Genomic DNA, 13,135 nt, shown 5'->3' with positions numbered 1-13,135 from the left:
TTTCTGGTAAATTGTAGTTTACCTACAGACTTTCAGTAGTTATACACTATGCTTTCATTTTTCATATTATCGTACATATTATATTTGAATATCAAAATTTTAGCGGCAAATAGCATTGGTATACAAGCCATCGGCCGTTTTAACCGGTAACCTGGTCCAATCTTTGTTACCTCTTATCTCCTTGAACACACGCTAAAATGTTGTTGTTAACAATACCTCATTTTCCCGTCGCCAAACAATTGATTGAATTAATGTCATTCACTGTGTAACGTTTAGAATTGTCTCCGACGCTTTTCGACTTTTCGTTGACGATACGTTCTTCCAGCAGATGACTGGTCATTGATTTTTGATCCGTGAATACAGTAAGTAAATACTATAACTTACAAAATGGCCGTCAGACGTACAGGACTTCTGACCGAAGATTTATCGCACGTCGAGTTCGAAACCAGCGAAGATGTCGAAGTACTCACGACGTTCGATAATATGAAGCTTCGGGAAGATTTGGTTCGTGGGATATACTCGTACGGTAAGTTGCTCGTTAACATTTATGGCCATTGCTCATCAACATTGTAATGCACTACCAGTAGTCGGGACGCTATTGAAAACTATTGTTTTTTAGTTTGTACCGATTTGACATTTGATCACTGGACAGGATCCAGTACAAAAACTTCACTAATACACTCATAATTATCATAATATAAATAAACAAATATAATCATAATTGATATTTTAATAATCACCAATTAGATTGTAGGTCGCAACAAGATTATGATAATTTTCGCTACGCTAACCGGGAATGTTTAGCGCGCTATTGTATTTCGCTATCTAAGGCGTAATGTAGCGACGCTATGTCAATCGCTACAAATTAAGTAGCGTCGCTACAATTATTGCGCTACTCCCGACCACTGTGCACTACTATTATTATGGTTCTATATTTATTGAATTGTGTTCTTTTAGGTTTTGAACGCCCATCAGCTATCCAACAAAGAGCCATCAAGCCAATGATCAAGGGGCGCGATGTCATTGCCCAGGCTCAGTCAGGTACTGGTAAAACGGCTACATTTTCTATTGCGATGTTACAATCTATAGACAGCCAGTTAAGAGACACTCAAGTGTTATGTTTGTCGCCAACCCGAGAGCTTGCTGTACAAATCCAAAAGGTACCAACTATATATTTTTTATTAGTAAATATTTTATTTGTGCATTCAGTATTATTATTCTATTACATAGGGTTTAACCTAATAATTTATCATTAATATGTCTATATCAATATACATTTGTAGAACTATCATGGAATATAAAATACTAAATAGTATAATAGGTATGCAATAAAAATATGAGAACATAATCAGTGAAATTACCAAAAATGTCCAAATTGAACCAAAGTTACATTTAATATAACCTAAATGACAGTCTTGATATGAAATAATTATTAGTATTATATCAATATTATGCAATTTACAGACATAACTAAGTAAATTTTCTATTTAAGATAAGGTCACTTTCATAATTTAATAAGTCAAAAAAATGATCTTTTAATTCAATTGATATATCATATTTAAAATCCTTATTTGTATGCATTTTTATATTTGATTTTGAGTGTATGCAGTTCAGTAAGTATAAGAAAGTTCAAGATTTGTTTAGAAGAGAATGCATATTTTTTTGCATATTAATAATCATTCATCATCACTTGTTATGTTATTAATTTAGATATTAATACATATTATGTATAACATTGATAGGAATTATTTTATGAATATATGAATTTTTCAATTTTTGTATTTAAAATGAATGACATCTTTGATTATTATTCATAATGATATTATCTTATACTCTGTCCCACGAGAGATCATGCCGCGAGAAAACGAAAACTTCCCACCAAACAGTGACGACGACAGCAGATGTTTAAAATCTAAAAATAACAATTAAACAAGTTTAAATCGCTATTATTTAATTTAAAATAAAACTTGAAATATTTCAGGTTGTTCTAGCATTGGGCGATTATCTTAATGTTCAATGCCATGCTTGCATTGGTGGTACTAACCTTGGGGAAGACTTAAGGAAATTGGACTTTGGGCAACATATTGTTTCTGGTACTCCTGGACGTGTGTTTGGTATGTAATAAAGATTTTATTCTTGAATTCTTGTTAATTTATTAAAATGTAATAGATATGATTAGACGCAAAGCATTGCGTACTCGCAATATTAAGACATTGGTGTTGGACGAAGCTGATGAAATGTTAAATAAAGGATTCAAAGAACAAATATATGATGTTTATCGTTTCTTGCCTCCTGCTACTCAAGTATGATTAAATTATTATTAAGTACAATAATGTAGTTGCATATTTTGTATTTTATAACTAAAAACAATAATTTTAAATAACATTTTTATTTTAAAACAATGAAATTATTATTACTTTAATTATAATTTTATGATCAATTTAAGTCCTACTTCTAACTTTTATAATTTATTCTAATTAACAGTGTCCGCTTCTCATACAGCATTTGGGAAATGATAATATTTTGTGAATGTTTTAAAGTGGTAAATAATGAATATTAAAGTGGTTGAATAATTAATATTTGAATAATAATATTTTATAAATTATTTTCCTCTTATTATAACAAAATATTGTATTATATGATTGCCTAAAAATGTTTTTTGAAAGTTATGATTAAAATATTTCATAAATGTTTTTTATAAAATATTTTGAAAAATATGAATCTATTGCCCAAAGAATATAACTAAAATAATTCCCAATTATTTACGTAACTTTTAAAAATATTTTGACAACTATTATTTTCCTGATAATATTTTTACCATAGTTAGGAAATATTTTTATGCTGTGTGGATTGTGAGGTTCACATAAGGGGGTACATAAATAGTTTATAATGTACCTACCTATGTAGGCTGGAAAAACATATATTAATTTTGTTATTGTAACATACGCAAAATAATATACTTATCTAAATTTAATTGTGGAAATTAAAGGCGAATGTACTGTAGTGCGTTATCTTTTCAAAAATTAAATTTGCTCTAAACGACCATAATATATTACTAATCGACGTTTAGAGGCATGAATATATGGATGGTTGTATGGCCGCAAGCGATTTATTTAATCGTTACTTCTCAACCCAAAAAAGCGGCAAAACTTTTATTTAGTAAATAGTTTTTTTTATTACAGACCATGTGCATAGTAATTAATAACCAATTATAATTTACTATAGGTATCTAATAATTTTAATATAATATTTTGGGTGACCACTGATATATTATTATTATATTACTAACTAATTAAATATTTTTCACAATTATATAGGTTATTCTAATATCAGCTACTTTACCGCATGAAATATTAGAAATGACAAACAAATTTATGACTGATCCAATAAGAATCTTAGTAAAACGGTTTGTAAATATTTGATTCTAAATGCGTTGTTTTTAATTTTTAACTAATTAATACATTTTATAGTGATGAATTGACACTTGAGGGAATTAAACAGTTCTTTGTAGCTGTCGAACGGGAAGAATGGAAATTCGACACTTTGTGTGACTTGTATGATACACTTACTATAACTCAAGCCGTTATTTTCTGCAGTACTAAGAGGAAGGTTAGAGATTGATCATTAAAATAATATAAAAATATTAATCATAATTAATCGAAACATTGAATTACTTAGGTGGACTGGTTGACAGAAAAAATGAGGGAGTCAAATTTCACAGTAAGTTCGATGCATGGAGACATGCCACAAAAAGAAAGGGATGCTATAATGAAAGAATTTCGTGCTGGACAAACGTAAGTGTTCCATGTATTTTTTAGAATATTTTTATTGACTGGATAACTTATACAATAATGCTGTTATGCAGGAGAGTTTTGATTACAACCGATATTTGGGCTCGTGGAATTGACGTACAACAGGTTTCTTTGGTTATAAATTATGATTTGCCAAACAACCGTGAGTTGTATATACACAGGTAATTTATTTTCTTAGAGAACTAAACATCTAAAATACAATTAATACTTATAATAAAAAATCTATTTACCAGTGTATTCCCTCCACCATTTTAATATGAATGTTTATGCATATTATTGAATCTAATTTATTAAGAAATGAAATAACAATAATTTTATTTTTAGGATTGGCCGTTCTGGAAGATTTGGACGCAAAGGTGTTGCAATAAATTTTGTTAAAAGTGATGACATAAGGATCTTACGTGATATTGAACAATATTACTCGACACAAATTGATGAAATGCCCATGAATGGTAAAGCTTACTAATAGTTATTGTATTATTCATTATGATATAATATGCTCTAATATTAATGTAAAATCTACTGAAATTAACCCTTTCACTGCTCCAGACATACTATTATGTTCCTGTATTTTATAATATTCTCATTTGTCGGTAATCTTACAACTTAAGGAAACCTTATTACGCATTATTTCAAACTTAAATACTTAAATCATATTTTTACCTAGCATCCACAGGTTGCAATGCATAAATAGTGTAACAGTGAGAGGGTTAAGGTTTATTATTTTAAATACATAACTTTTGAAAGTACCTTTAGTTTCTATTTTTATAAAAACCATATTAATTATTAAAGTATACATAATAACATAATTTTATTGAATAACTAATTATAGTATAAAGTTTATAATAAAATATTGTTTATATTTTTCAGTTGCTGATTTGATATGAAGACATGGAAAAAAATTAGCATTAAATCTTTTTCAATAACATTACAACTTTTACTATATTATAATTAAATATTCACTAAAGGAGATTTTGTATTTTAATTTTTAGAACTTATATGATATTTACCAATTATATTCTTAATGTAAATTTTTCATAATTATGATTTGAAATGTAACACATAATTAATTTTTCATTATTAAAACTATTACAGAATAAAAATCTTTTCATTGACAATCTAAAAGAATAATGTTGTTAAATATAATAATTTCTATTTTAGTGATAAGTTAAAATCAATCATATTGAATGAGACAGTAAAGGAGTGAAATCATACAATGCAAGCTTGAACATTTTGAGTCATTTTTATTCCCCAAAACAACAATAATTAGGGGTAATCCAAAATGGCCATCTTGATAGGTAATCCCACTGCTCAGTGACTAAAAATAAATAATTTTTTTTAAATTCAGATTTGTCATAATCAGGGTTTGGGACTTATAGCAATTATGAAATCAACAAATTAAATAACACTTAATCCTTCACTATAAGCACTTAAAAATATTAAAATAATCAAAAAAAGCAAGACAAAAATTATCAAACATTTTTTTCTATATCATCATTTAATTTTTATACTTAAGACATAAAAAAAAATGCTGTCTAAAAAATTCAAAAACTTTTAGCCTTTTTGAAAACATTTAAACTCCTTTATTATACTTCTAATAGATTTGATAAATTTGGTTGTTTAGTAGATAAGCTAACAAATACGAGTCCCTGTGTTTATTGCTAGGAAATATGATAAAAGGAGGCAAATTATTTTTAGCTCAAGATTACAGTAAACAAAAACAGAAATGAACTAAAATGTCTAGGTTTTTGTTAGTGGCATAAGTCATTATAAATAATAATTAAACAGATATATGCAAAAAATAATTAGAAAACCTGGAAATTAGCATTTTTTTTTTCAAAAGTGACAAAAACACTCAATTTCTCCGCCATCTCGAGGACTAAATTCTCCCATCACAAGGTACCTTTATATAAATATCACGGCGCACTAGCGGCGTTCGTTCTGTTGAAGTGGTGGGAATACTCAGCAATAGACGAGTATTGGTCACCGCCCAGATGCTGGACATAGTATAGATTTCAAATCTGAAAATGTATTGTACATATTTGAGCATAAAATGATTATTAAATAAATCAGAAATTAGAAATATTAATTAGAAATTTTCTAGGTTAAGTACCATATTTATCAGATAAGTATGATATTGTTAATTTTAAGTATGTAGTACCAATGAAATCAGTTGACATGGAATCAATAGAGTTGTCTTTAAAAATTATTAAAAATACATTGATGGATTGTCAAAGGTCTTTTAAATGAAGCTATTTATAATATGCAAAGTCAGGTGTCTAAATATAGTTTTTTTTTGTTTCTAATGCCAGGGTAAGTTTTTAAGGAAAGGATTTTAAGTTTATTTTTTAAAGTACCTATTATATTATATTTTACTATTTAACATCTGTGCTCTATTTATTACATTACATAACAATATTTTAATATTTATATATTTTCACATAATATTGATACAATAATAATTATTATTTATGTTACGCTATCTGTCAGTATGAGTAAGTAATAAGTATAATAACAGAGCTGGAGGAGGGGGGGTTAAGTTAAAGATAGTAAAATGTGTTGTCAAGGAAACTTGCTGCCTGCCAAGTCAATTTAAGTGATGAAAAAAATTAAAATTTGAATGAAGGATGTAAAAATGTCTTTTAATTTTAGTTTTTAGCTTAATATGTTTGTCACATTTCGGTTAGTTACTTAAAATGTTAATTGTTAACTGTAGTACAGAATAGTAGTGTTGTAGAGTGTATACTTTTTTGAATATTCAATACTTTCAATATCAATTATTTTTGTAGTATTTTAAATACTTTTTTTTTGTATTGAATACTTGACTTAGTTGCTGATGGTTCATTTTATTTGTTTTGTTTCCTGATTTACATGTACATTATCGAATATAATATCAGTTCTGGTTATTATGGTTTATTATTTATTTTATTTATGATAAAATGTGAAAATGATAATCACCCAGTCACATTATTACAGTGACATAATTATAAATTTGCTTTGGGAGGTACATATTTACTAATAATCTTTCACAGGTTAACCGCCATGAGCCCGTAGATGATATAAGAATAGATAGGACATGCCCACGGGGCATAGCTTTATAATTAATTATATCATGCAGATCAACTTGAAGTTGGCAAATTTGAATCATTAGGTAGTGCATTACTATTTACTTGTTTGTAACGCTTCTACATTGGCGGCAGTAGGGTGCACGCACAGCAGCGACCCTAGCGGATTATTATTGAAATGGCAACAATAAGCGAATCACACTGGTCGAGCAGTAGCCAGTCCATACTATTATATTATGTTCGTGGACATGCCTATACCAGTTTCATATGGGGCTGTGTGCTTCCCAAGAGAGAAAGACAATATGGGGCGTTTTTTAAGGTTATGTCCAAAAACTGTTTACAATATTTGTCAATTTCAAATTTGTATTTTGATTGTTGTGTCTGAAAATGGAAATTGGAATACTCAAAATTTTCTAGCGATAAGTTCTTATGTCCTATCCATTCTTATATTATCTATGCACGAGCTCCTCTTGGGCTCTCACTATTCTACTCCCGTACACCACGGGTTTTATTCATAGGTTTACTTGAAAACAGTTTTGACGATTTAAACAAAAATTGATAAAAAAAAAAAACTAATAATGATATCTGCAAGCTTATAATACCATTAGAAAGTGGCAACACTGTACATTTTAAATCAGGCTAGAAAATACTGATTATTGTGACTCTAAACGAGCTCTCGCTGAAAATCGATTTCAGGTCTCAATTGTCAATCTTAGCAATATTTTTGAGAACCCAAATAGATTCTCAAAATCGATTTTAAGTAACTTGAAAAAAACCCGTGGCGGTTAACCTGTTAAATATAATTGAATAATTCATTTATAATATTATTGTTAATTAATTACGACTTAGAAGCTAAAACTAAGATTGTGTTATTAGTTTATTACTATTTATCTCTGTGTGTATTATTACAGAAAAATGTATGTTATTTTTTTTTATATAGAATTTGAAATGTGTACTTTTAAAAAGTATTTGAGTGTTACTTATATGCATCTGTCTAATTAGTATTCGGTATTTTGATATGTATTTTAAATACTTTTACCAAAAAGTAATATATAAAACTTATACCTTTTCTGTACTGCGTACACTGCTTGTTATATTTTTTGTTGTATAATACTATAATGTAGAATTAAAGGTAAGTAATAATTTCCCATAGTTATTGAATAACTGGAACAATACAATTTACCATCACCAATATATCGTAACAATATATAATATTTAGTTCAACACAGATAGTTTATTTAAAATTTTAAATAACTAATTTAGGTAATTTTGAAGAATTTACAATATTTAATATTTTGCCTATAATTAACGGATAGTATTCAAAATTAATGAAGTTGGGAAATTTATTGTGAACCCAATATTTTTGGTATAATTCAGGTTATTATAATCCTTGAAATATGACATTTTAATAAATTATATTCTTTTAGTATCCACCTTGTGTGTTTTTCATTTTCTCTATCAATCTCATTAAGTTATTATTGTAAATATTATTCATACGCATTTTTAGTCTACACTACACGATGACAAAGTACATACAGACATACCACATGCAGTAGATTCTTATTATGTCAAACGTCGCATCTCGAATTTTTCGTAATGTTTAACTCAATAAAATCCCCTTGAAATAAATACCATTACAATAAAACTAGATATCTTGATCTTTTATCTGTGTCCCTTAAGTTTCGACAAAGGTAATGATAGTTTACTGTAATTTAATTTTTAATTGTTTATAATAGGTACCTATTCAGTTTCCATTTTTTTTTGTTTTTTTTTCTATAAATATCAATAAATTTTAATTTGTTGGTTAAAAAAGCTTGAAAATTTAATAGAAGGCTCCTAGTATATTATTTCAAAGGCAGATGAAAAAAATTTAAAAATTCAGTTACAATTTTTTTTTATAAGCATTTAAAGTTCTAATATTGACAAAATACATAAAAATGACGAAAATTTTAAAATTATTTTGAGTTAGTAATTCATAAAAAATTTTCTTTTTAAATCTAAGATTTGAAAATGTAATACAAGATTCCTCATAAGTTTGTCTACCTTTATCAAAATAAAAATGTCTATAAAAGAGTCTAATTCAATTTTTATGAGCTTTTGAAATTCATATTTTTACAACATTTGATATTCACTCGATTTCTCATGTAACGATTTTCTTATTTTGTTGTAATTAAAAAACGAATGACTGTAGATACTTGAAAATTTCACTAAATGTTAACATTAGCATTTTCTATAAATTATACAGTTTGAAAATAATTTGACTCTTTTTGAGCCATTTACGGTCATTGTCAGGTTTCAGTTTTCTTAGTTTTTTTTTTCTATAAATATCAATAAAATATTATTTGTTATTTGAAAATTTAATGCAAGGCTTTTGATATATTTTTACAATAGCAGTCGAAAAATATCAAAAATACATAGGCACAATTTTTTTTATAAGCATTTAAAGTTCGAATTTCGTCAACATTTATCAAATTTAAAATTTAATAATTATTTTTTAGTTAAAAATTTATAAAATATTCAACGTTTATAGCTAAGGATTGAAAATTCAAAACAAGGTTCCACATAAATAGGCTATATATAAATTACTATATTCACAATAATAATATCATCAATTAATATACTTAGTAATATCATAGGTTGACTGACCGTTTTCTATCAGAATTCAGAATCGTTTTTCTTATACAATGATATTATATCATTGAATTCAAATTTAATACTATCCATTTCAGTGACCCACTTGTAACTTACTGTACAGCAGAGCGACACCCACTTGCCCACTTTTTTAATGGTTAGGTACACTAAAAACAAAATAAAATTTATACCTATACTTAATCTTAATGTAAACAGTACAAAGTAACTGGCCTGGATTGCCAATGCATATTTATTATAATATTACATATTTTATATTTATTCTTGCTCAAAAACATTTTTCGTATCTAATAAATCGACACCATATTTCCCCCTTTTTTAATTTTTCCTCAATACTAAAATTCTTGTTTCTCTGTTGAACAATTTGAACGTTTAATAGTTAATACAGGGTTCCTCAAAAGCTAGGTATGCATAGACAGTTAGATACAATTATTTTTGATAAGCGTTTGAAGTTAAAATTGTCTGTCTCTTCGCTCAAAATCTAAAATATTAGATAATATTTTTTTGTAGGTTGCCTGGCATTCAGCATCAAGGCCGTGGCGTGACTGCCTGAATTAAGTAAAGTTAATAACAGCGGTTTCATGACAGTGTACTAAAAGTTAACTAGATTTTGAAATAATTTAAATTATTGATTTGAAGTCGATTGGAGTTTTCGGAGGGGCCAACGTCATGACTATGAGCGTGTGTCTGCGTGACAACCAGCAGCTGATATAGTGATATAGCGGCGGACGTCGTAAAGTCTTCATGGGATCCTGGTCTGTCGGTGGCGCCAAACTTGATGATCTTCATTTTTGAATCTAGATTTGCATAAAATCAAAAACATATTTTAAAACTTATTTTAAAAAAAAATTGACAGAAAAATATATTAAGGACATTTCAGAATATTTGAGCTGGCATTATTTATTTGTATTAAAAATGATAATATACAAAATATACTAATAGTTATGTGAGTTCGGCTTATGATCTTCTTATACAAATAGATTCTAAAAAAAAATAATTTCAATGTTAACGTGTTTGGACCGGATTAATGCGTAAGTAGTGTATACCAGCGGCATGATAAAAGGGTTTTCCAGGAGGCTCGGTTATTAGTTGGGTGGGTGTGTGGTTGTGCACTGTGCAGGGTACGTTACTAGGTGTATTTAAAAATTAGAGAAATGGTATTTAATTAAGTAATCAAAAAGTAATTAATAATAGGTAAGTAATGCAGTTGAATATTAATTTTGGGGGTGTGTGGGTTGGTACTCGGTATTCTGTATTTGCCCTTGTAGTTCGTCACGCCACTACCATGTTTTGTTAACTTAACTTTTTACTATACTTCATGTATAGACTATACATGATAATATCACAATGCTATTTAGTACTTTATGTTAAATGTTACTTGTTGGTCTTACATATTTTAATATAGGTACTGTACATTATACCTATATATATATATATATATATTTATGTTAAATAACGGAGGGTTTTTGTTGTGATTAATACACATACACTAAAGGATTATACACATATTACTATAATATAATATTAATTATATCAGTATATTGTATTATAATTTATAATAGGTAACAGCCAACAGGTATCCCTAGTCGGACGGAATATTATTGACGGTTGTGTAGGCGAAGCGCGTCGCGGCGGTATGAGACCCTGGTTGCTTCGGACGTAAAAACAACCGACTGGACATGCACTGACATGTGTACATGTGTACATGTGTACATGTGACACTGGAATACCGATTTGTACGATTACACCGACGTCGGCAGATAATATTATGTTAAAATGAGTGTTAAATACGTCTTCACCTCCGATTCAGTGCGCTAAGCACAAACTAAATTCGAGTGAATAGCATTGATTTGAAAATAAATATGCATATCTATAAATTCTATTATATATCAATCTAATAATAGATCACATAGATATTTTATTGGAAAAAAACCGGGGCAGTCACTCTGATGTATAGTAGGTGTCGAGCGTGTTCCTCGTCTTTGTTTAGGTCACTGATAAATCATAGCATAAAGAAAAACGATTTTGATTGAAGCAATAAGTACTGTAATATTGTAAGTAATAAGTATATTAAATTATATTATATTATATTTTATATTGTAGGTTGGTGGACTAATTGTTGCCAAAAAAAAATCGCATAATATGTATTATATATTATGTATTTATATTATTATTAAAATGGAAGTCTCTATTTTATATGTAAGCGCATATCTCGAAAAGCACTCAACGGACTTGAATTTTTTTTCATTTTCTATACACCATACAATTTTGACTCTTTTTGTGCGGTTCATGGACATTGTAAGTTTTCAATTTATTTAGTTTTTTTTCTATAATTCTCAATAAAATTTTATTTGTTGGGTAAAAATGCGTGAAAATTTAATAAAAGGCTCCTGATATATTGTTACAATATCTGTTGAAAAATATTAAAAATAAATGGTCACAATATTTTTTTATAAGCACTTAAAGTTCCAATTTTGACAAAATGTATCAAATTTAAAATTTAATAATTATTTTGTAGTTGAAAATGTATAAAATATTCAACTTTTATCCCTAAGGATTGAACATTTAAAACAAGGTTCTACGTAAATAGGTTATAATACATTATATAAATTACTTTATTCACAATGATATCATTAATTAATATACTTAGTAGTAATATCAATATATCATTATAGACTGACTTCGCCCAGAATCGTATTTCTTGTACAATGATATTATATCATTGAATTCAAATTTAACACCATCCATTACAGTGACCGACTTGTAACCTACTGTACAGCAGAGCAACTTTCCACTTTACTAAATTGCCCACTTTTTTTTTTTTTGTTTAAGGTAAAACTTATGAGGAATCTTATATTACATTTGCAAATCTAAGATATAATTAGATAATTTTTAAAAAATAATTTGTAAATTTTTGTGAAAATTCTAATTTTTGGAACTCATAAAAAAATATTTACAATCAACATTTTTTATAATGTCCACTAATAATTTATAAGAAAATAATATATTATAAAAACCTATTATATATTATCAAGTTTTTTGAGCAATCGGACATTTTTTTATAGGAATTGTTTACTCTTGATCTCCTTGAAGTATCAACAAGATTTACTTTCTTACTATAGAAAAGATCCCGAAGAAGAAAATCGAACTTTTACTGCTTATAAGATGCTTTTACTGCTTTTACTGCTTACACAAAAAATAAAAATTAAAAACGCAGTCAGAATTTTTTTGTCCTTTAGCCTGTTACTTGTTTTTTTGCGTCGGGATCCACCAGGGTCTCATACCGGTCTGCGCGTCACAATTGCCGTTTCCCACCGTACCGCTATTCAAACGGCTCGCGGTCGCGGTCGAATAAAAATCCACTTATATAATGATATTATATCATTGAATTCAAATTTAACACTATCCATTACAGACTTTACAGTGACCCACTTGTAAGTTGTAACCTACTGTATATCAGAGTGACACCCACTGGCCCACCTTTTTTTCCTATAAATGTCACTAGTCAATACAATTTTATTCATTCGGTTAAAAAGCTTGAAAATGTAATACAAGGCTAAACAGTGTCATATCAGTTTAATAATATGAAAAATTTAAAATACACGTGGG

The 13,135-nt window shown here is 28.0% G+C and overlaps 1 protein-coding gene across 1 annotated transcript; it reads left to right on the top strand.

Annotated features, from left to right (window-relative positions):
• Positions 1-210: 210 nt before the first annotated feature.
• Positions 211-7,948, top strand: LOC132935051 (eukaryotic initiation factor 4A-III). Its single transcript, XM_061001502.1, has 10 exons — positions 211-526; positions 958-1,160; positions 1,982-2,114; positions 2,170-2,303; positions 3,318-3,406; positions 3,471-3,609; positions 3,679-3,794; positions 3,866-3,973; positions 4,137-4,264; positions 4,683-7,948. The coding sequence occupies exons 1-10, from the start codon at positions 388-390 to the stop codon at positions 4,697-4,699; spliced, it is 1,206 nt and encodes a 401-aa protein (XP_060857485.1). The 5' UTR covers positions 211-387; the 3' UTR covers positions 4,700-7,948.
• The last annotated feature ends 5,187 nt before the right edge of the window (positions 7,949-13,135 follow it).

Source organism: Metopolophium dirhodum, chromosome 1 (assembly GCF_019925205.1).
Source record: "Metopolophium dirhodum isolate CAU chromosome 1, ASM1992520v1, whole genome shotgun sequence".
NCBI lineage: Eukaryota > Metazoa > Arthropoda > Insecta > Hemiptera > Aphididae > Metopolophium > Metopolophium dirhodum.
Note: the sequence above shows the minus strand (reverse complement) of the source record. Positions and strands in the feature narration are given on the sequence as shown.

Excerpts from the sequence above, each read along its gene's own strand:
- LOC132935051 (XM_061001502.1), top strand. The coding sequence starts at position 388 with ATGGCCGTCAGACGTACAGGACTTCTGACCGAAGATTTATCGCACGTC. Across the intron at positions 527-957 it reads TCGTGGGATATACTCGTACG|GTTTTGAACGCCCATCAGCT; the intron begins GTAAGTTGCTCG and ends GTGTTCTTTTAG. Across the intron at positions 2,115-2,169 it reads TACTCCTGGACGTGTGTTTG|ATATGATTAGACGCAAAGCA; the intron begins GTATGTAATAAA and ends AAAATGTAATAG.